Source organism: Balaenoptera borealis (genome assembly GCF_965194805.1).
Source record: "Balaenoptera borealis genome assembly, chromosome: 1".
In the NCBI taxonomy this organism is placed as follows: domain Eukaryota; kingdom Metazoa; phylum Chordata; class Mammalia; order Artiodactyla; family Balaenopteridae; genus Balaenoptera; species Balaenoptera borealis.
Window position 1 is genome coordinate 30182581 of NC_138860.1, and position 24611 is coordinate 30207191.

General features: G+C 39.2%; 1 protein-coding gene across 4 annotated transcripts in view; it reads left to right on the forward strand.

Annotated features, from left to right (window-relative positions):
* PLD5 (phospholipase D family member 5) overlaps nucleotides 1-24611 on the forward strand; it is a 478515-nt gene that overhangs the window by 247789 nt on the left and 206115 nt on the right. For all 4 annotated transcript variants that reach the window (XM_082340840.1, XM_082340839.1, XM_082340841.1 and 1 more), the window contains exon 3: nucleotides 18410-18578. In XM_082340840.1, coding sequence (XP_082196966.1) covers nucleotides 18410-18578 — 169 coding nt within the window. The remainder of the gene's footprint in view (nucleotides 1-18409; nucleotides 18579-24611) is intronic.

The following is a 24611-nucleotide window of genomic DNA, read 5'->3' on the forward strand; positions in this document are numbered from 1 at the left end:
CTTGGCTATTGTAAATAAAGCTGCTATGAAGATTGGGGTGCATGTATCTTTTTAAAATAGAGTTTTTATTTTTCCCAGATAGATTCCCAGGAGTGGGATTGCTGGATCATATGGTAGTTCTATTTTTAGTTTTTTAAGGAACCTCCATACCGTTCTCCATACTGTCTACCAATTTACATTCCCACAAACAGTGTAAGAGGGTTCCCTTTTCTCTACCCCCTCTCCAGCATTTATTATTTGTAGACTTTTTGATGGTGGCCATTCTGACCAGTGTGAAGTGATACCTCTCAGTGTTGATTTGCATTTCTCTAACAATTAGCGATGTTGAGCATCTTCTCACGTGCCTATTGGCCATCTGTATGTCTTCTTGGAGAAATGTCTGTTCAGGTCTTCTGCTCATTTTTTCATTGGGTTGATTGTTTCTTTGATATTGAGCTGTATGACCTGTTTGTATTTTGGAAATTAATCCCTTTTTGGTCACATCATTTGCAAATATTTCCTCCATAGATATCAGTTGAGTAGGACATGAATAAATGAATCTGTATCATTGAACAGTCCTGAAATTTGATTCAAAAAATATGGTTGTGAGCCCCCCTGTGCCCAGGTGAGTACCACAGCCCTCTGGCTTCTGCTTGCCTGGCCAAGATGTTGGGACTTGTCATTGCTGGGTAGCCCAAAAGGAGGACAAGAAAGAAGGGCTTTCTGATTTGCTGATAGAGGGTTGAGTTACTGAGTTTGCACAGGGCACTGGCTGGCTGTGCAGGCTTCAGTGCGACATGACTTAGGACCTATTGCAGCCCGTTCCCACCCCACCCTCACTGGGCCTGGGAGGTTCAGCCCAGATGGGAGTGAGCTGCCCTCCACTGCCTGACACACAGGTGACTCCCCACCTCCAGCACTCTAAGCTTCCTGGGAGGCAAACCTTCAGTGCTGGCCCAGCTGTGTGGCTTGGGGTGCTCCTAGCGCAGGTTACACCTTATATATAGAAGACTTAGGACAAGAAACCTAAAGGGAAAAGAGCATAAAATCTCTTCAAGGCCAATCAGATCCCAAATATGATTCCCCAGAAATTTGGGACAGGATCCTTTGACCATCCTAAGTAGGAATGATATGAGTGTTCCAGGGAATGCTACAAGAGAAAAGGCCATGTGAAGACACAGTGAGAAGGCCACCATTTGCAAACCGAGAAGAGAGGTCTCACCATAACCAACCCTGCTGGCACCTTCACCTTAACTTTTGGCCTTCAGAATTTGCCCTTTTTAAAAAAAAGATAGTGTTACCCCTGAGGGAGAGGAACAAGATGGTAGAGTAGAAGGATGTGAGCTCACCCCTCCCATGAAAACAACAAAATCACAACTAACTGCTGAACAACCATCAACAAAAACACTGGAACCTACCAAAAAAGATATTCTACATCCAAAGACAAAGAAGAGATGAGAAGGTAAGAGGGGCACAGTCGCAATAAAATCAAACCCCATACCTGCCGGGTGGATGAGCCACAAACAGGAAAATAATTGTATCACAGAAGTTCTCCCACAGGAGTGAGAATTCTGATCTCCATGTTAGGCTTCCCAGCCTGGGGGTCTGGCATCAGGAGGAGGAGCCCCCCAGAGCATTTGGTTTTGAAAGCCAGAAGAGTTTGATCGCAGCAACTCCACAGGACTGGGGGAGAGAGAAACTCCACTCTTGAAGGGTGTACACAAGGTCTTGTGTGCACCAGGACCCAGGAAAGAAGCAGTGACTTAATAGGAACCTGGGCCAGACCTACCTGCTAGTCTTGGAGGCTCTGCTGGAGAGACGGGGGGAGGGGGGGGTCGTGGCTGTGGCTCACTATGGGGACAGAGGCACTGGTGGCTGTGGTTCTGGGGAGTGCTTATTGGTGTGAGCCCTCCTGGAGGCTGCCATTTTCTCACCAAGACCTGGCCCCACCCAACAGCCTGTAGACTGCAGTGCTGGGATACCTCAGGCCAAACAACCAACCAGATGAGAACACAGCCCCACCCATCAGGCAGCCTAAATCTTCCTGAGTCCACAGCAGTCCACTAAACACACCCCTTGGCATGGCCCTGCCCACCAGAGAGACAAGTCCCAGCTCCACCCACCAGTGGGCAGGCACCAGTCCCTCCCAAAAGAGAGCCTGCACAAGCCTCTTAGACCAGCCTCATCCACCAGGGGGCAGACAGCAGAAGCAAGAGGAACTACAACCCTGCAGCCTGTGAAATGGAAACCACAATCACAGAGAGTTAGACAAAATGAGATGGCAGAGGAATATGTCCCAGATGAAGGAATAAGATAAAACAACAGAAAAACAACTAAGTGAAGTGGAGATAGTCAATCTGCCTGAGAGAGAGTTCTGAGTAATGATTGTAAAGATGATCCAAGGACTCAGGAAAAGAATGGATGCACAGAGTGAGAAGTTACAAGAATATTTTAGCAAAGAGATAGGAAATATAAAGAACAAAACAAACACAGATGAACAATACAATAACAAATGAAAACTACTTTAGAAGGAATCAATAGCAGAATAAATGAAGCAGAAGAATAGATAAGTGAGGTGAAAGACAGAATGGTGGAAATCACTGCTGCAGAACAGAATAACTAAAAATGAATGAAATGAGTACAGTTTGAGAGACCTTTGGTACAACATTAAACACACCAACTTTCACATTATAGGGGTCTTAGAAGGAGAAGAGAGAGAGAAGGGGCCTGAGAAAATATTTGAAGAATTATAGCCAAAGACTTCCCTAACACGAGAAAGGAAACAGTCACCGAAGTCCAGGAAGCACAGAGAGGCCCAGGCAGGATAAACCCAAGGAGGAACATGCTGAGACATATAGTAATCAAATTGACAAAAATTAAAGACAAAGAGAAAATATTAAAAGCAACAAGGGAAAAGCAACAAATAACAGACAAGGGAATTCCCAAAAGGTTATCAGCAGGTTTTTCAGCAGAAACTCTACAGCCCAGAAGGGAGTAGCACATTGTATTTAAAATGATGAAAAGGAAAAACCTACAACAAAGTATACTCTACCCAGCAAGGCTCTTGTTCAGCTTCGATGGAGAAATCAAAAGGTTTACAGACAAGCAAAAGCTAAGAGAATTCAGCACCACCAAACCAGCTTTACAACAAATGCTAAGGGAACTTCTCTAGGTGGAAAAGAAAAAGCCACAACTAGAAACAAGAAAACTACAAATGGGCAACCTCCAGTAAAGGCAAACATACAGTAAAGGTAGGAAATCATCCACATACAAATATGATCTCAAAACCAGCAATCTTGAGAAGAGGAGAGTACAAATATAGGATACTGGAAATGCATCTGAAATTCAAAGACCAGCAACTTAAAAAAATCTTGATTATATATAGACTGCTATATAAAAACCTCAGGGTAACTGCACACCAAAAATCTACAATGGATACAAACACAAAAAAAGAAAAAGGAATGCAAATACAACATGAAATTAGTCATCAAATCACAAGGGAAGAGATCGAAAGAGGAAGGGAAGAAAAAAGACCTACAAAAACAAATCCAAAACAATTAACAGAATGGCAGTAAAAACATACATATTGATAGTTACCTTAAACAAAAATGGATTAAATGCTCCAACCAAAAGACATAGACTGGCTAAATGGATACAAAAACAATACCCATATACATGTTGTCTAAAAGAGACCTACTTCAGATCTAGGGACATATATAGAGTGAAAGTGAGGAGATGGAAAAAGGTATTCCATGCAAATGGAAATCAAAAGAAAGCTGGAGTAGCAATACTCATATCTTACAAAATAGACTTTAAAATAAAGACTTTTACTGGAGACAAGGAAGGACACTACTTAATGATCAAGGGATCAATCCAAGAATAAGATTTAACAATTGTAAATATATATGCACCCAACGTAGGAGCAGCTCAATATATAAAGCAAATACTAACAACCATAAAAAGAAAAATCAACTGTTGACAATAATAGTAGGGGACTTTAACACCCCACTTTCATCAGTGGACAGAACTTCCAGACAGAAAATCAATAAGGAAACACAGGCCTTAAATCATACATTAGAACAGGTGGATTTAATTGATATTTGTAGAGCATTCCATCCAAAACCAACAGAATACACATTCTTTTCAAGTGCACATTGAACATTCTCCAGGCAAGTTTAAAGAAATTGAAATCATATTAAGCATGTTTTCCAACAACAATGCTATGAGATTAGAATCAACTACAAGGAAAAAAAAACTGTAAAAAACCACAAACACATGGAGGCTAAACAATATGCTAGTAACCAACCTATGGATCATTAAAGAAATCAAAGAGGAAATAAAAACATACCTAGAGACAAATGAAAATGAAAGCACAATGATCCAAAACCTATGGGACACAGCAAAAGCAGTTATGAAAGGGAAGTTGATAGCACTACAGTCTTACCTCAGGAAACAAGAAAGATCTCAAATAAACAATCTAAACTTACACCTAAGGCAACTAGAGGAAGAACAAACAAAACCCAAAGTTAGTAGAAGGAAAGAAATCATAAAGATCAGAGCAGAAATAAATGAAATAGAGATGAAGAAAAAAATAGAAAAGATCAATGAAACTAAAAGCTGGTTCTTTGAAAAGTTAACAAAATTGCTAAATCTTTAGCCAGACTCATCAAGAAGAAAAAGGGAGAGGACTTATATCAATAAAATTAGAAATGTAAAAGAAGAAGTTACAGTGGACACCACAGAAATACAAAGGATCACAAGGGATTACTGTAAGCAATGCCAATAAAATGGACAACGTAGAAGAAATGGACAAATTCTTAGAAGGATACAATCTCCCAAGACTGAACCAGGAAGAAATAGAAAACATGAACAAACCACTCACAAGAAATAAAATTGAATCTGTGATTAAAATACTCCCAACAAACAAAAGTCCAGGACCAGATGGCTTCACAGGGGAATTCTATCAAACACTTAGAGAAGAGTTAACACCTATCCTTCTGAACCTATTCTAAAAAATTGCAGAGGAAGGAACACTCTCAAACTAATTCTATGAGGCCACCATCACCCTGATACCAAAACCAGTCAAAGATACCACAAAAAAAGAAAATTACAGGCCAATATCACTGATAAGCAAAAATCCTCAACAAAATACTAGCAAACCAAGTCCAACAATACATCAAAAGGATCATACACCATGATCAAGTGGGATTATATCTCAGTGATGCAAGGAGTTTTCAATTTCTGCAAATCAATTAGTGTGATACATCACATTAACAAAATGAAGAATAAAAACCATATGATCATCTCAATAGATGCAGAAAAAAAGTTTTCAACAAAATTCAAAACCCATTTATGATAAACACTCTTCAGAAAGCGGGCATAGAGGGAACATACATACATCAACATAATAAAGGCCATATATGACAAACCTACAGCTAACATCATACTCAACTGTGGAAAGCTCAAGGCATTTTCTCTAAGATCAGGAGCAAGACAATGATATCCACTCTCACCACTTTTATTCAACATAGTTTTAGAAGTCCTAGCCACAGCAATCAGAGAAGAAAAGAAATAAAAGGAATTCCAAATTTGAAAAGAAGTAAAACTGTCACTGTTTGCAGATGACATGATACTAGACATAGAAACTCCAAAAAATGCTACCAGAAACTATTAGAGCTCATCAATGAATTTGGTAAAGTTGCAGGATACAAAATCAATACACAGAAATCTGTTGCATTTCTGTACACTAACAATGAAAGATTAGAAAGAGAAATTAAGGAAACAATCCCATTTAAACTCACATCAAAAACAATAAATAACCTAGGAATAAATCTACCTAAGGGCGCTACCCACCACCAGTCCCTCCCATCAGGAAACTTGCACAAGCCTCTTAGATAGCCTCATCCACCAGAGGGCAGACGGCAGAAGCAAGAAGAACTACAATCCTGCAGGCTGTGGAACAAAAACCACATTCACAGAAAGATAGACAAGATGAAAAGGCAGAAGGCTATGTACCAGATGAAGGAACAAGATAAAACCCTGGAAAAACAACTCAATGAAGTGGAGATAGGCAACCTTCCAGAAAAAGAATTCAGAATAATGATAGTGAAGAGGATCCAGGACCTCGGAAAAAGAATGGAGGCAAAGATCGAGAACATGCAAGAAATGTTTAACAAAGACCTAGAAGAATTAAAGAACAAACAAACAGAGATGAACAATACAATAAGTGAAATGAAAAATATACTAGAAGGAATCAATAGCAGAATAACTGAGGCAGAAGAATGGATAAGTGATCTGGACGACAGAATGGTGGAATTCACTGCTGTGGAACAGAATAAAGAAAAAAGAATGAAAAGAAATGAAGACAGCTTAAGAGACCCCTGGGACAACATTAAATGCAACAACATTCACATTAGAGGGGTCCCAGAAGAAGAAGAGAGAGAGAAAGGACCAGAGAAAATATTTGAAGAGGTTATAGTCAAAAACTTCCCTAACATGGGAAAGGAAGTAGCCACCCAAGTCCAGGAAGCACAGCAAATCCCATACAGGATAAACCCAAGGAGAAACATTCTGAGACACATAGTAATCAAATTGGCAAAAATTACAGACAAAGAAGAATTATTGAAAGCAGCAAGGGAAAAATGACAAATAACATACAACGGAACTCCCATAAGGTTAACAGCTGATTTCTCAGCAGAAACTCTACAAGCCAGAAGGGAGTGGCATGATATACTTAAAGTGATGAAAGGGAAGAACCTACAACCAGGATTACTCTACCCGGCAAGGATCTCATTCAGATTCGATAGAGAAATCAAAAGCTTTACAGACAATCAAAAGCTAAGAGAATTCAGCATCACCAAACCAGCTTTACAACAAATGCTAAAGGAAATTCTCTAAGTGGGAGACACAAGAGAAGAAAAGGACCTACAAAAACAAACCCAAAACAATTAAGAAAATGGTCATAGGAACATACATATTGATAATTACCTTAAACGTGAATGGATTAAATGCTCCAACCAAAAGACACAGGCTTGCTGAATGGATACAAAAACAAGACCCATATATATGCTATCTACAAGAGACCTACTTCAGACCTAGGGACACCTACAGACTGAAAGTGGGGGGATGGAAAAAGATATTCCATGCAAATGGAAATCAGAAGAAAGCTGGAGTAGCAATACTCATATCAGATAATATAGACTTTAAAATAAAGAATATTATAAGAGACAAGGAAGGACACTACATAATGATCAAGGGATCAATCCAAGAAGAAGATAAAACAATTATAAATATATATGCACCCAACATAGGAGCACCTCAATACATAAGGCAACTGCTAACAGCTATAAAAGAGGAAATCAACAGTAACACAGTTATAGTAGGGGACTTTAACACCTCACTTACACCAATGGACAGATCATCCAAAATGAAAATAAATAAGGAAACAGAAGCTTAAATGACACAATAGACCAGATAGAGTTAATTGATATTTAAAGGACATTCCATCCAAAAACAGTGGATTACACTTTCTTTTCAAGTGCGTGCAGAACATTCTCCAGGATAGATCACTTCTTGAGTCACAAATCAAGCCTCAGTAAATTTAAGAAAATTGAAATCATATCAAGCATCTTTTCTGGCCACAACTCTATGAGATTAGAAATGAATTACAGGGAAAAAAACGTAAAAAACACAAACACATGGAGACAAAGAAATACATTACTAAATAACCAAGGGATCACTGAAGAAATCAAAGAGGAAATCAAAAAATACCTAGAGACAAATGACAATGAAAACACGACGATCCAAAACCTATGGGATGCAGCAAAAGCAGTTCTAAGAGGGAAGTTTATAGCAATACAATCCTACCTTAAGAAACAAGAAGCATCTCAAATAAACAACCTAACCTTACACCTAAAGCAATTATAGGACGAAGAACAAAAAAACGCCAAAGTTAGCAGAAGGAAAGAAGTCATAAAGATCAGATCAGAAATAAATGAAAAAGAAATGAAGGAAATGATAGCAAAGATCAATAAAACTAAAAGATAGTTCTTTGAGAAGATAAACAAAATTGATAAACCATTAGCCAGACTCATCAAGAGAAAGAGGGAGAGGACTCAAATCAATAAAATTAGAAATGAAAAAGGAGAAGTTACAACAGACACCGCAGAAATACGAAGCATCCTAAGAGACTACTGCAAGCAACTCCATGCCAATAAAATGGACAACCTGGAAGAAATGGACAAATTCTTAGAAAGGTATAACCTTCCAAGACTGAACCAGAAAGAAACAGAAAATATGAACAGACCAATCACAAGGAATGAAATTGAAACTGTGATTCAAAATCTTCCAACAAACAGAAGTCCAGGACCAGATGGCTTCACAGGTGAATTCTATCAAACATTTAGAGAAGAACTAACACCCATCTTTCTCAAACTCTTCCAAAAAATTGCAGAAGAAGGAACACTCCCAAACTCATTCTATGAGGCCACCATCACCCTGATACCAAAACCAGACAAAGATACTACAAAAAAAGAAAATTACAGACCAATATCATTGATGAATATAGATGCAAAAATCCTCAACAAAATACTAGCAAACAGAATCCAACAACACATTAAAAGGATCATACACCACGATCAAGTGAGATTTATCCCAGGGATGCAAGGATTCTTCAATATACGCAAATCAATCAATGTGATAAACCATACTAACAAATTGAAGAATAAAAACCATATGATTATCTCAATAGATGCAGAAAAAGCTTTTGACAAAATTCAACACCCATTTATGACAAAAACTCTCCAGAAAGTGGGCATAGAGGGAACCTACCTCAACATAATAAAGGCCATATATGACAAACCCACAGCAACCATCATTCTCAATGGTGAAAAACTGAAAGCATTTCCTCTAAGATCAGGAACGAGACAAGGATGTCCACTCTCACCACTATTATTCAACATAGTTTTGGAAGTCCTAACCATGGCAATCAGAGAAGAAAAAGAAATAAAAGGAATACAAATGGAAAAGAAGAAGTAAAACTGTCACTGTTTGCAGATGACATGATACTATACATAGAGAATCCTAAAAATGCCACCAGAAAACTACTAGAGCTAATCAATGAATTTGGTAAAGTTGCAGAATACAAAATTAATGCACAGAAATCTCTTGCATTCCTATACACTAATGATGAAATATCTGAAAGAGAAATTAAGTGAACACTCCCATTTACCATTGCAACAAAAAGAATAAAATACATAGGAATAAACCTACCTAGGGGGGCTTCCCTGGTGGCGCAGTGGTTGAGAGTCTGCCTGCCAATGCAGGGGACACGGGTTCGAGCCCTGGTCTGGGAAGATCCCACATGCCGTGGAGCAACTAGGCCCGTGAGCCACAATTACTGAGCCTGCGCGTCTGGAGCCTGTGCTACGCAACAAGAGAGGCCACGACAGTGAGAGGCCCGCGCACCGCGATGAAGAGTGGCCCCCGCTTGCCACAACTAGAGAAAGCCCTCACACAGAAACGAAGACCCAACACAGCCAAAAATAATTAAATAAATAAATAAATAAATAAAATACTTCTCTCTATAAAAAAACAAACAAACAAACAAAAAAAAACACCTACCTAGGGAGACAAAAGACCTGTATGCAGAAAACTATAAGACAGTGATGAAAGAAATTAAAGATGATACCAGCAGATGGAGAGATATACCATGTTCTTGGATTGGAAGAATCAACATTGTGAGAATGACTATACTACCCAAAGCAATGCACAGATTCAATGCAATCCCTATCAAATTACCAATGGCATTTTTAACGGAACTAGAACAAATCATCTTAAAATTTGTATGGAGACACAAAAGACCACGAATAGCCAAAGCAGTCTTGAGGGAAAAAAACGGAGTTGGAGGAATCAGACTCCCTGACTTCAGACTATACTACAGAGCTACAGTAATCAAGACAATATGGTACTGGCAGAAAAACAGAAACATAGATCAATGGAACAAGATAGAAAGCCCAGAGATAAACCCATGCACCTATGGTCAACTAATCTATGATGAAGGAGGCAAATATATGCAATGGAGAAAAGACAGTCTCTTCAATAAGTGGTGCTGGGAAAACTGGACAGCTACATGTAAAAGAATGAAATTAGGATATTCTCTAACACCATACACAAAAATAAACTCAAAATGGATTAAAGATCTAAATATAAGGCCATATACTATAAAACTCTTAGAGAAAAACATCAGCAGAACACTATTTGACATAAATCAAATCAAGATCTTTTTTAACCCACCGCCTATAGTAATGAAAATAAAAGCAAAAATAAACAAATGGGACCTAATTAAGCTTAAAATCTTTTGCATAGCAAAGGAAACCATTAAAAAAATTAGAAGGCAACCCTCAGAATAGGAGGAAATATTTGCAAACAAAGCAACCAACAAGGGATTAACCTCCAAAACATACAAAGAGCTCATGCAGCTCAATAACAAACAAAACCTAAACAACTCAATCAAAAAATGTGCAGAAGATCTAAATAGACAGTTCTCCAAAGAAGACATACAGCTGGCCAAAAAGCACATGAAGAGATGCTCAACATCACTAATTACTAGAGAAATTCATATCAAATCTACAATGAGGTATCACCTCACACTGGTCAGAATGGCCATCATCAAAAAATCTACAAACAATAAATGCTGGAGAGGATGTAGAGAAAATGGAACCCTCCTACACTGTTGGTGGGAATGTAAATTGGTACAGTCACTATGGAGAACAGTATGGAAGTTCCTTAAAAAACTAAAAATAGAGGTACCATATGATCTAGCATTCCCACTCCTGGGCATATATCCACAGAACATCATAATTCAAAAAGATGCATTCACCCCAGTGTTCATTGCATCACTATTTACAGTGGCCAGGACATGGAAGCAACCTAAATGTCCATCAACAGAGGAATGGATAAAGAAGATATGGTACATATATACAATGGAATATTACTCAGACGTAAGAAAAAATGAAACAATGCCATTTGCAGCAGCATGGATGGACCTAGAGATTATCATACCAAGTGAAGTAAGTCAGACAGAGAAAGATAAATATCATATTTTGTTTATATGTGGAATCTAAAAAAATGATATAAATGAACCTATTTACAGAACAGAAACAGACTCACAGCCTTAGAAAACAAACTTATGGTTACCAAAGGGAAAAGTTGGGGTGAGGAGGGATACATTAGGTTGGGATTAACATATTTACACTACTGTATTTAAAGTAGGTAACCAACAAGGGCCTACTGTATAGCACAGGGAACTCTGCTCAATATTCTATAATATCCTAAATGGAAAAGAATTTGAAAAAGAATAGATATATATATATGTGTGTAAGTGAATCATTTTGCTGCACACCTGAAATTAACATAATATTGTAAATCAACTATACTTCCATATAAAATAAATTTTTTTTTAAATTATGGTTGAAGAAGATTTTCTTTTGTAAAATAACAGACAAGCAAATGGAAAAAAACAAAAACCCACAAATGAAAAACTGATGGTGAGAGGATAAATCCTAACAGAAAGGGACTCTGTCTATCCCCCAGGGTATTTATGCACCTTGATTTATCAAAGATACATTGAGAATATGGGAAGAAAATTGCATTTTGTACCTCTGCCTGCATTCTTTGCTTTAAAAATTGGAAGTGACAGTGGAGCATAGTGGTTAAGAGGATATAGTCAACAATCATACTACCCAGGCTTCAATCTGGGCTCCATCACTCACTAGCACTTGGACACATTACTTAAACTCCTTTATGTCTCAGTTTCCTCATCCCTAAAATGGGAATAGTTATAGGACCTGCTTCTATGAATTCTTGTAAACATTAATTAACATAGTCAGTGAATCTTCTTAACATAGTGCCTGACACAAAATAAGCACTCAATAAATATTGTTCAGTTAAAGTATTAATGGTAGTAGTGTAATTACTATTTTGCCAGATGTCAGATGGTAATAACCACCTTGAATGCAAATGTTTTTCCATTAGACCTTTTGCATTTTAGCCATTTGTTTTCAGTCATCTGGCTTCCTACTGTGTGTTTTAGCTCTTTGAGGACAGTGTCATGGTCTTTTCATCCATGAACTCCTACTTCTTTGTTCGTGTTTTATATTGGTAAAATATCAAAAGGTAGATGCATCGAGTTGTACCTTTTTCTTACTTCTTTTGTCTTCATCCTCTCTGGGCTCCTTTCTCCTCTGATGGTTTCTTCCTTTCTAGGCCGGTGTCAGGAAGCACTGAGGCAAGGACATGTGTGTCTTGCTGTCACTGTAGATGTCCTTGCTGACATGGACGGAGTGGAGAGTAGAGTGAGGAGCACCTTCCCCTCTTCTCCAAAGTTCAGAGCTCAATCCAAGCTGACCTTCCCTCTAGTGCAGCAGCTTCTGCTCTTCAGCATCTATCTACCTGTTCCCTCCATAGACCCAAAGTATGTGGAGAACCTTCTCAGATAAGACCAGGACCTAACCTAGTGTTGTGAAATGCACATGAGCTCAGACAAACCTGAATTTAAATCCCTGCTCTGTAGCACTCTATCCATTTGGGTGACACCTGGCCACTGGGAGCCTTGCTCTCTTTGCCTCCAAAATTGAGATCATGCCTATTTCACTGTGTTTCTTGTTGATGATGATGTGTATATTACCTGTGAAAGTACTTTTAAACTTTAATATACAAAGAAAGTATCCTAGCTACAATAATAATATTTCTACTGCTATACTGTCTCTCTCCATAAAGAAAAGCATAGTTGTTCTTCACTTAATACAATTATAGACCAGGAATTAATGAGGCTTTAGTCTGAACTTTCTGGATTTATACAAACAGGGATCTGCTGTTGTCAACTCAAACTTGCCATCATGTTCTCTGCAGTTGTCTTTGAAAGTTGGTTTAGAAGTTAATGTAATTGAAACATCTGGTGACAAAAAATAAGAAAGTATTCAAAAACTGAAAGAAACATATCAAAAGGACACAGGAGACAACTTTCAGGGGCCTCCACTGGCAATATATGCAACAATTTGGGCATCACAAAGTAGATGATAACATTTTGAAATAAAAAAAAAGAATCCATACTGATAAAATAATATCTTAAAAAATGTAAAAAGTTATAATGGGAGAAGAAAAAGATTTTCCTTACAAAATATTACCAATGAACACATATAAAAGAAATGATAGAAAATTATAAGTATAATAAAAATAGATTCAGTTAAGAATCATAAATGGATAGAAACCAAATCAGTGAGTGAAATGTTAGGGAATATTCATGCCATCTGAAAATACGTCTGCACAAATCATTTGTTAATTATAGAGGGAAGGAAGGTACTGCTCAATTGAAAAATCTGACATACCCCCTTAACCAAGTGACCAAACTTAACATCACCAGTAGTGGGACAACCCACTATCATGTGACACCTCATATGATGCACTTTGAAGGACACATTACCTATGTACTGTTCCTACCAAAAATACTTATCCTAAATCTAATTATGAGGCAACAACCAAGCAAATCAAATCCAGGAGTATTTAGCAAAGCAACTGACCTGGGCTCTTCTGAATTGTTGACATCTTGGTAAACAAATAAAACAGGAATAGGCTAGGGAACTCTCCTAGATATGACAACTAAGTGCAACAAGTAAACATTGATTGGATCTTGGATCCAAAAGAAAAAACAAAACTGAAAAAAGGCATGCAGGCATTCCAGAAATTTGCCCAAAGGCTAATTTTAATGAATTCTGCCTACTTTTTTCCTTGCTTGAGAAAGAAGAGTATAACAAGGGCTGCTATCCATGGAAATGAGCTCTGCATGTATACTAATTAAATCAGGCCCCTGCAGTGTAGCTAGCTGTTGCTTGTTAAAGGAAATAAAATGATAGGTCACAGAAATAAGTCAAGTCATTTCAAGACTGATTTCTAAAGGCCTTTTTTAGCAGGGCATAGGAAACAAGTGTTGTGTTACAAAAGGAGCAATCAAGATCTCCAGGTAAAATGAGAAAGGAGGAAAGTGAGGAGGTGAGCAGGGTTTCCCCAGAATTCATTACCAAACATAGGTGTGGTCTCCAGACCTTTGGTGGTGTCTCTATTTTTAGTATAAATTCCTAATTTACTTTTCTGTTTAATAAAAATCCAAGTAATGATAAATTTGGTCTTCTTTGGCTTCCAGGGAATTTCACTCTTCTTCTTCTCTTCCAATCTTTCCAGTACTTTCTTCTGTCTTCTTCACCTGCCCCACTTTCTCTACCAACCAGAAGTGATTAGATATTTTCCATATTAGGCTTCAACCCAGTTCTCTTCTCTTGAAAATCTCTCTTGATAATCTTACCTACTTCTAAGGTGTCAATAATGGAAAAAAATCTTATAAGAATGCGTGTGAAGTAGAAAAAAAAGGAATAGATATATTATCCATCTGATGAGTACTTCTTAACTTCTTTGTGCCACAGACCCTATTGGCAGTCTGATGAAGCCAATGGACTCCTTCCTTGAATAATGTTTTAAATGCATAAATTGAAATACATAGGATTGCAAAGAAAACCAGTAATGTTGAAATAAAGTTATCAAAAATATTAAAAAACAAATTTGTGATATAGTAATGTATATTCTGCTCTACTTATTCATGAAATAACAAGATCTGATGACTACCATAATTTCAAAGTAGTGATAAATACTTGGAGATATCAGCAATAGTTATCGTACCATGGTATGAAAATTCTTTTTTTTTTTTCAGGCAAGGCTTTATTGGGCCCCTGCTGCTGCAGCGGGGAGCAAGAACAGGCAACAGGTTCCCTTGCTCACTCACTTGCTCTCTGAGGGGGGGGCGAGCTTGTTCCTTATATGGGGTGAGGGTAGGGGTGTGTCCAGGCATTGGGCCAGAGGGGTGGCTTAGGTGTTTTGCCCACCCCTCTGGTGGTGTTGAGTGCAGGGGGCATGCTCAGTACCCTGCTTTTGCTCCCAACACCCTGTTTTTGCTCTGCTCCAGGCTCTTCAGAAGTGGCAGTTGGGTTTTTTGGTCTCTTTGTATCTTTTGTCCAGAATTTGCCCCAACTGCACATGAACACAGTTATTTTTAGTCCCATATAGTTTATTTGTATTTTGTTGCTCAAGGAGAGGTGTGTCCAGATACAAGCATTGCAGCACTGCAGCAAATGGTCTCAAGTCCCAGCCTGTCTCATTCCCCACTAAGAGACTCTGCACCCTTATTCTTAAGGGGTCAAGGGCCAGAAGTATTTTCTTCTGAAACTTCTTCCTGCTGGACAGGGGCCGCAGACCCTAGCTGACCCTAGAGGTGTAAAATTGAAACTAGTTCTATTTTTGTTTTGTTTGTTTGGATTCTTTTTTTGTTTGATTTTTAAAAGTATTCCTTAGTCGTAGGAGAGGCTAAAACTGCTGATTATTTGGGATCATTTCTTCATGCTATGTCTACCTTCTATTTACATAGATAATTGGACTTTAAATGTGGATAGAATTAAAATATCCAACTTCAACCTCTGTCTGTTGCCTTCAAAGGTTTTGCAGTAGATTAAAAAAATCCCCACTCTCCACCTTTTTGACCCTCTCTCTCCTTGGTTTCCCAAACACTGCATTCTCCTGGACCTCTCTTGTCTTCCTGCTTCTCTTTTGGTCCCTTCTGAATCTTCTCATCTGTTTCACACTCTACCAACCAGAAAAATGTAGGCATTCCCACCACATTAGGCTTTGGGCTCATTTTCTCTTCTTTTTTTTCCCCTTGATAATCTCTCTCAATGCTCACTCCTTTCCCGTGTTCCTCGTCAGTTTTAATGGACCCTCTACCCTCTACTGATTGTCATCTCCCTTCCAGTAGTATACATGTGTTCTGTCAGAGTTAGACCCCTAAAATGTACTTGGTTGCTCTCAAAAGCATCAAAATTAAGTCCAAACTTCTCTTCCTGGTTCACAGCCTCTACAGTGTGGTCCCTACAGACACTGCCAGTCTTCTCCACCATGGCAAGCTCCTGCCATAACTCTCTTACCTCACACTTCCCTTGGCCTACCAACTCTCAAGTATCCAAATACACCTAGAATATCTTTCTCTTCCAGCTGACCCATAAAAATTATATCTTTGAAGATTCATTTCAAGTCCCACTTTCTCCAGTTCCAGATGCTCCCAACCTAATTATTTTTTCCTCGCTGCTCATGCTCCAGTGGTACTTTAGATGGTGCATTATCCATCTAATTAATTCTTACTCTTGTTTTGCCATTTCTTAGAGCCTACCTCCTATTTAAATCATTACGTATGAGACTGGCTCTTTCACTAGATTATAAATTCCAGAGGACTAGGGAGTTTTGTCGTAGTCATTTCTGTATTATGTACAGTAAATGACTTGCTTGTCCTGTGCTCAAGGTCTCAACAAGATTTAATTCAGTTGTGGGTAGTAGTTGGATGATTGGACCCTAAAACTGTGAATGTCTCTAAGACATATACTCAACCCCATTTTGGCTATGATATTCATCAAATACACAAACATATTACTAAGAGTATTGTTTTTGTTTCTAAAATTGGCTAAATGGAACAAGTCTCATTAAAATAAACAGTTAACAGTTTTAGTGAGAAGTTCTGGATTCTGTATTAGAAGCTGAAATTCATTCTACAAGTATTTCTTGAGCCCTAATTATGTATCCAGCACTAGGGATGCATAGCTTTGAATAAGAAGATCTCTGTTCTAGAAGGGCTTACACCCTAACCCTAACCCTATCTTCATAAGAGTTTGGAGTTTCCTGTCAAGAGTTACAGGAGAATTTGCATTTCTTAAACTGGAAAAAAAACTGTTTATTCCTTTATTGAAATGTTATCGGGACTTCCCTGGTGGCACAGTGGTTAAAAATCCACCTGCCAATGCAAGGGATATGGGTTCGAGCCCTGGTCCAGGAAGATCCCACATGCCGCGGAGCAACTAAGCCCATGCGCCACAACTACTGAACCTGTGCTCTGGATCCCGTGAGCCACAATTACTGAGCCCACGTGCCACAACTACTGAAGCCCGCATGCCTAGAGTCCGTGCTCTGCAACAAGAGAAGCCACCACAATGAGAAGCCTGCGCACCACAATGAAGAGTAGCCCCCTCTCGTCGCAACTAGAGAAAGCCCACATGCAGCAACAAAGACCCAATGCATCCAAAAATAGATAAATAAATAAATTTATAAAAAGAAAAGTCAGGGAATTCCCTGGTAGTCTAGTGGTTAGGACTCTGAGCTTTCACTGCTGAGGGCCCAGGTTCATTCCCTCATCAGGGAACTAAGATATTGAACTTTAAAATAATAATAAAATAAAATAAAAATAAATAAATAAATAAAATTTAAAAAATAAAAATAAATTAAAAAAACTAAAATGTTATGTGTCACCTGGCTAACTCAGAAGTGAAAACCACACAGCCTTAGCTGCAGCACCAACGCAAGCCACAGTGTATATGTTGTCAATAAATAAGGAAGTATAAAAAGAGAAGACACATTTATTAGGATATTGCTGATTGTAGTTTATTTAGGGCTTGGTTATTACTATGATTTTATATATTCCCTATCTCCAACTTTAATAAAGCCCTGCAACAGGCCAGTTTTTAAATTTCCTTCTTAGTATCATTTTATGCCTTAGGCTGGGAAGCACTAACAGAGGTTTTGTTTTTTTTGTTTTTTTTAAATAAATTTTATTTATTTATTTATTTATTTTTGGCTGTGTTGGGTCTTCGTTTCTGTGCGAGGGCTTTCTCTAGTTGCGGCGAGCGGGGGCCACTCTTCATCGCGGTGCGCGGGCCTCTCACTGTCGCGGCCTCTCTTGTTGCGGAGCATAGGCTCCAGACGCGTAGACTCAGTAGTTGTGGCTCACGGGCCCAGTTGCTCCACGGCATGTGGGATCTTCCCAGACCAGGGCTCGAACCCGTGTCCCCTGCATTGGCAGGCAGATTCTCAACCACTGCGCCACCAGGGAAGCCCCCACTAACAGAGGTTTTAAGCAATAGTAATAGCATTTACTATTTTTATTTTCTAGTAGTAATAAAACTAATAATATTTTAGTTTCTAAACTAGTTCTAATATATGTCCAACATTGTACTAGAAACTGGAGCTATTACTAGAGGAAGATGCTTGTGTAGGAAGCTCTGGACGTTTTCTCAAGGCTAGTTTGACACTGGACATTAGGGACGTATACCATGATTTTCTGAAATATGAGTGCTAACTGAGGAGAAATTGAACATAAACTCTCAGAACACAGTAGATTAGCATAGGGGAAATGTTAAAGGCCTTTGTTGAAAAATGTAAATTATGAGGAACATATACATTCAGAAAGAGTAAAGAGTATTTTTCAGATGTCTCTGTATGCATGTGTAAAGATCTATGGCTTCAAATTTGACTAGATTTTGTTTGTTTGTTTTTCAAAATCTTTTCTAAGAATTGCCCTGGTGGAAAATATTCCTGACGGCCTTACCTATTCAGAAAATGCACCATTTCACTTATCACTTTTCCAAGGCTGGATGAATTTACTCAGCATGGCCAAAAAGTCTGTTGACATAGTATCTTCCCATTGGGATCTCAACCACAGTCATCCATCAGCATGTCAGGTAAGCTGCATCCTCTAATGTGTGTGATGATTTTACTTATGTGCATTTTATACTCAGTATTCTTGCTTCCACTCCTCAAGTTCAAGCTCATTTTTTCAGTCTATCTATACCCATAGTTCATGTCCATTATTACATTTATATGTATGTGTCATTGTTAATCATAGGTTGCTCAGCTTCTACCAGAATGCCGTGCTTTCAAGGGCAAAATCACATCTCATCTGTGCAAACAAGAGTCTCTCTATGCAGCACTGCTGTATCGGACAACTTCAGAGGTGTCTTGTGGTGTCCACTGATGGCACACCCCAGAATTCTGCTTTGCACAACCTGCATGTTTACAGTTCTAATTCCGTAACTGCTTGCTGAGACATTTAATTGGTTAATTGTTGTCCTAATTTGTCTTTGTGGCTCAGAGCCAACTTTTTTAATAGTGGAGTCACACTTCCCAGTATAGCTGTATATTCTTGACTCTGTCATATTTGAGTGAAGAGGAAAAAGAAATTTACTAGTTATAAGAACAGCCTTTAGAAAACTGACTAAATGATCTAAATGATTTCTGAATGAAATGTCCTGGAGATAAGAAAATGATCCTGGTAATCTTTTTTTTTAATTTTTGAATTTTATTTTATTTATTTTTTTATACAGCAGGTTCTTATTTGTCATCAATTTTATACACATCAGTGTATACATGTCAATCCCAATCGCCCAATTCATCACACCACCACCACCACCCCCCCGATCCTGGTAATCTTTAGCATGTTTTTCTTTATGTTGGTATAACCATGATAGCACTGAGCTATCAAGTATATGACCATTGGCCTATACTTAAATGTCCTATGGGGGGGTCAAGGATAAAATTAATTTTGTCTATTTGTATACAAAATGTGTTGGCATTAAGCCTATAATCATTACCTCATTGGTGCTTTGATTTGCTTCAATTATACTATTTTAAAGTCAAAAGATATTAGAAAATAGGTACAAATAAACAAAAAACCCATACAGGCTATACTAAAGAAGAATTGGATAATTTTACTAATTATGTTCTGCACTGTTCTACCTCTGCTGAAGCAGGTGCTTCAGGTACTTATTGCAGCATTTATCATCCCAAAACTTAGTGGTTTTTAAAAATAACAATTATTTATTTATTCATGATTCTGGGCAGCATTTGTCAGAGAACTTGTCTCTGATCTAAATAGTGTTGGCTGGGGTGACTTACCTGGGGCTGGAGGGTGCAAGATGACTCCTCACATATGAGCATCTTACCTCACATGGCTGGAATGTCTAGTGGCTGGCTGGACTTTTCTCTCTCTCTGTATGTATCTATCATCATTCAGTAAAGCAGCTTGAATTCTTTACCTGTGGTTATATCCTAAAAGGGCAAAAGCAGAAACTGTGAGACCTCTTAAGACCTGAGCTCTAGAATCCCAGTTGCTTCCACCCTATTCTATTAGTCAAAGCAAGTCACAAATCCAAGATGAGAGGGGTAGCATCCATTTGGAGAATTATTGGCAGGCATCTTTAGAAATTATATACCACAGTGCACTCTGGCCACAGCAATCCATCTCTCTCTCCCACGTACAAAATTCACTCCTCATCCCCCAAAACGTGTATCCCATTACAGCAAAGGCTCAAAGTCTAGGATCTCTTCATCTACATCAGGACAGGATCTGAATAGGACTCCTCATGAGGGCTTCTCTTGATTTGGAAACCTGTGAACTCAAAAGACAAGTTACATGCCCCCCAATGCACACTCCCAACATACAATGGCAAAATAGAGATGAGATAACTACGATAGATACTTCTGTTCAAAAGGGGGAAGTAGAGAGCACAAATTAGTCATTGATCCCACAGCAGTTTTAAAAGCCAGCCTGGCACACATCACCAGTCTTCTGAACTTGGAGAACAGGGAATGTCTCTAGACTGGGATCTAGTTCTGCTTCCTGGGGGTGCTTTCCTAATCTGCTGTTCTCAGAAACTCTTTGCTCCACCCTCTGTGTTTTTCTTTTTCATAAGAAATAGCCTGTGTTTGCTTCAGACTGATTTTCTTGGTTGGCTTTCTACCAGTAGAAATCTGAGGCCCCAGAGACCTCTTTTCATTTTAAACCATCTCTGTCCTTTTTTAGTCCAAAATGGAACAACCCCTTAAAAACTTCTGTAGACTTTCTATGTATCCAGTTATAATCCACTCTATTAGCAAAAGGCCACACCACAAATAACTCACAGGTGGGTCTTTTTCTACTTTGGACTGTGACTCAATATGCTTCGGAACCTCACCCTTGAATTTTCCAGGAGCCCTTTTGAGAGGCACCCCCACCCACCCCGCTTTTAATCCTTCAGAGGTCTCAACATGGAATCGTACACCACAGCTTTGATTTGATCTTTACCCTGAGGCCATTTCTCATTTTGAGAATGTTTTGCTCAATTGAGAGACTGTCCTAGATTTTCTACATTTCTCTCAAAATTCTGCATGAAAATGAAATAGTTTCTTCTTATCATATACCACCAAAACTTTGATTGATAATCTGCCTGAACAACCTCCTTAGCCAGATCTCCAAATCCACTAGTCATATTTTCTATCTCCTACTTTACAGCAGGCAGTAGCATTGCCAAACTTTCTACCATTACTTTCTCAAGGCCTCAGAAGCAATTTCTTCACTGTTCTTCCAGCCTTGAGTAACAGAATGAGATTCCAGCCCCTACCACCACCCAGTCTCCCAGAGACAATGCCACATGCTTTAAGTTTTCGCAACAGTAGTTTCTATTTAATTTTTTATTGTGGTATAACAAACAACTCCAAAACGTATTCATTATTATTTCCTATGATTCTGTGACTTGGTTGACAGTTCTTTTGCTTCAGTAGTGCTGGCTGGGATTACTTATGCAGTTGTGTTTAGGTGGGAGGGTAGCTGAAGCTGGACTGCTTGAGGGCTGGACACGTCTCATTCTCTGCATGTGGACACTCATCATTCAGTAATCTAACCCAAGCTGTTTATAAGGCAGCTGGATCCCTGGAGAGTGAAAATGAAAATTACAAGACCTCTTAATTCCTGGGCTCCCAAAACTTTACTTTGCTACATTCTGTTAGTCTGAAAAAGTCACATGGCCAGGCCACAATCACTGGAGGGACAAGAGACTCCAGGACGAACATACATGTACAGGAATGGGAGGAATTCTTGGCAGCCAAATTCCCAGGTGGTTTGTATACTCACAAACCTTTGGAAAGAGCTGAACCAAACCATTGTGACCTCTTGCTCTGTGAGCCCAGCAAAACCCTCCTGGTATTCAGACTCTGGGAGAAGATGGGTCATCAGAGAATGGCACAGCCTTTCTGGGTCATGGTTCCTGAAGGCACATCACGGTCAGTATTCAGTACTGCTCACAGGGCAGTGATGAAATGGATGCGCGAGGCTCTAGGTCTGTTTTACCTAACAGTGCCTGGCATGGTGCTTGATGCATACTAGGTGTTCAGTAAATATTTGTTGAATGGAAAGATAAACAAAGCTGGATGCTAGTTAAAGTGGTCAGGACAGATTTTAATCAGTAATACTGTTGCAATAGGGAAGAGGTCCAGGTGAAGGGAACTCAACTTAGATTTGTGCAGAGATGCCCGGGCACTTTATAGGAAGAATGAGGGAGATGGAAGGGCGTGACAGGGGCCTGAACAGGGTCAGGGAAGTAGAAATTTATAAAAAATGGAAAGAGGGTTGGTCCATGTGAAACCCATCTGGGATTGCTAGCTGGTGCTTTTCCAAGTTAGGCTCCTACCCTCCCACATAGGCTGGGAGACAGGGGCCTATCTTCAGGTGTTTGCTGAACAGCCTATTCTTTGGCAGTCTTGAGCTTTCTTAGGCAGGCACTTTAATGGGGGCTAAGGTCATCCTAGAGATGTGGCCTTGAGCTGTTAGAAACCATGTTAGTGTTTGTTGAAGCCTTTTAATGGTGGAGGAGAGACAGAGGCGGGGCAGAGCAGGGTGGATGAAATCATTTGTGTTGAGAGTCTGCAGTTTTTATAGGCCAAGGTTGAGGGCTGGTAGAGAAGTAGACTCAGAGGAGCCTGGCTAGAGTTTGGTCAGGGAAAAAGTATTTGTCAATTGCATGGCTTTAGAGTGAATTAAGGTGGATGTTACTGATGCAGAATGAAGATAACACTTAGCTTAATTCAAGTCACTCTCTAACAGCTGGCCTACTGCCAACAAATGGAATTTTTCAATCTGCTGTCAGTAACCTGGCTATTACTGAACTCACCCAACAGTCCTTTAGGAGGAGACCCTAGTGTGAACCGATATCTTCTGGTAGAGTCATTCTACTCCCACCAGCCATGGCTTTTTGCTGCCTCTCATTCCCCTAACAGCACCAGGCTCCTTTACAGTTTAACACCAGTTGGTTTTCTTCAGAGTTTTGAGCTAATTTCACTTTGCCTCTTTACAAGGAGAGAGCTGCATTTGCAGACGTGAAGGATAGAGGGGCTTTACCTGCTTAGGAAAGTAAACGGATTCAAGCAGAATGTGAGACCCATCTCATGAACAGCGCTCCGTACTCCTGTCTGCTCTTGGCCCTGAGTACCATACCCTGGAAGGAGTGGTGAGCAGGAGGAAGGGGGGAGGTTGACAGCGGTGTTTGGAGGGTTGCAACTTCAACAAGACAGTAACCTTTCTCCTCTTCCTCTGGTTCAGTGGTGGCCAAGTGACTGCCACTAGTTGAATACCAGGCATGGACTGTAGTCTTTAAAGAAAGAGCAAGCGTGTGGAGTAGAGTGCTTGATGCCTGGTTTGCTCCATTTCCCATCTCCCCTCACCTGACCCTCAAGCCCTAGAGCAGTGTTTGCAAAAGGACTTAGGATTCAAAGGCCCAGAAGAACTTGTCTAAATACCACATGTCTTGGGCTTTTAGAGATTATTTTTAAAGAGCCTGGCTCACTCCTTCCTGCCCTCTCACCACACCATAGGGGTAATTGTACAGAGATCAGGAATGGAAAAAAGAAAGCAGGTACTTGCTGCCAGCTTTTTCTCTTCAGGTACACTTTAAAGATCCATATCCTGTTCTCTCCAGGCCATCAAGTTTTACCATTTCTACAAAGGAAGGTACTGGCTGAAAGCCTATCTGATTTAAATTTTACCTGATTTTATCTTTCAAATGGAAATAGGAAATTCAAGACTTTACCCAACCTTTCAGATTTTGGCTCATCTTTGGACGTTTGAGCATGTTTTTATTTTTACCAAGCCCTCATAAATATTGGGATATAGTCATTGATTGACTTATTGCACACAGAAAAAAGAATGCTAAGAAAAAGAAATTCACACCGTAATTACACAAGTGAGCTAATTAAAATTTTTAAAAGGTGTTTCAGTGTAATGAAAATTGGCTCAGGTTCACAGCTTATTTTCCATTAATATATTTTTAAAAGAAAATATTTTTATTTTGAGGAACACAATAGTCAAACAGGACTATTCTAACAGACTTCTAAACCAACAGAGGCTGAAAAGTCCTAAATGGAAACCATACATGGTAAATAAATAAGTAGGAATTATAGCTGAAAAGCAGCCCATCACTTATCATAATGCAGCTGTAAGCAAAATACACCAAGGAATGGTATGGCCAGTGGCAGTCAGGCCCCAGCTCAGCAGAAAAGGGACACAAATAAACATGGCACATGTCATCTGTGTGTTCTCTGGATGTCTATGTCCTCCCTGGATGCCATTTTGTAAGAGTGAGCTATGGTCATTATTCACAGGATGATGAATGCCTACCTTTTTTTTTCATTTGCCTGGAAACAGACACATTCATTAAAAATGCATTTTTAATCTGTGCTGCCAAAGGGTCGCTATTTTAATTCCCACCCTGAAAAACTCATCTTGTCTTTCCTACTTCGCCCTGGGTGTTGTTAATCTTTTTGTGGTTGTTTCCTTCTGTGCTGAAAGAAACTGGGCAGTGACCTTGCTCTGGATCACAGTCATGTTAAGGGCTAGTGAGGTCTACAGTTCCATGGAAATTATATTTTCATATTTAATCAAAAGACATGGTTGGGCTAAGGGTTTT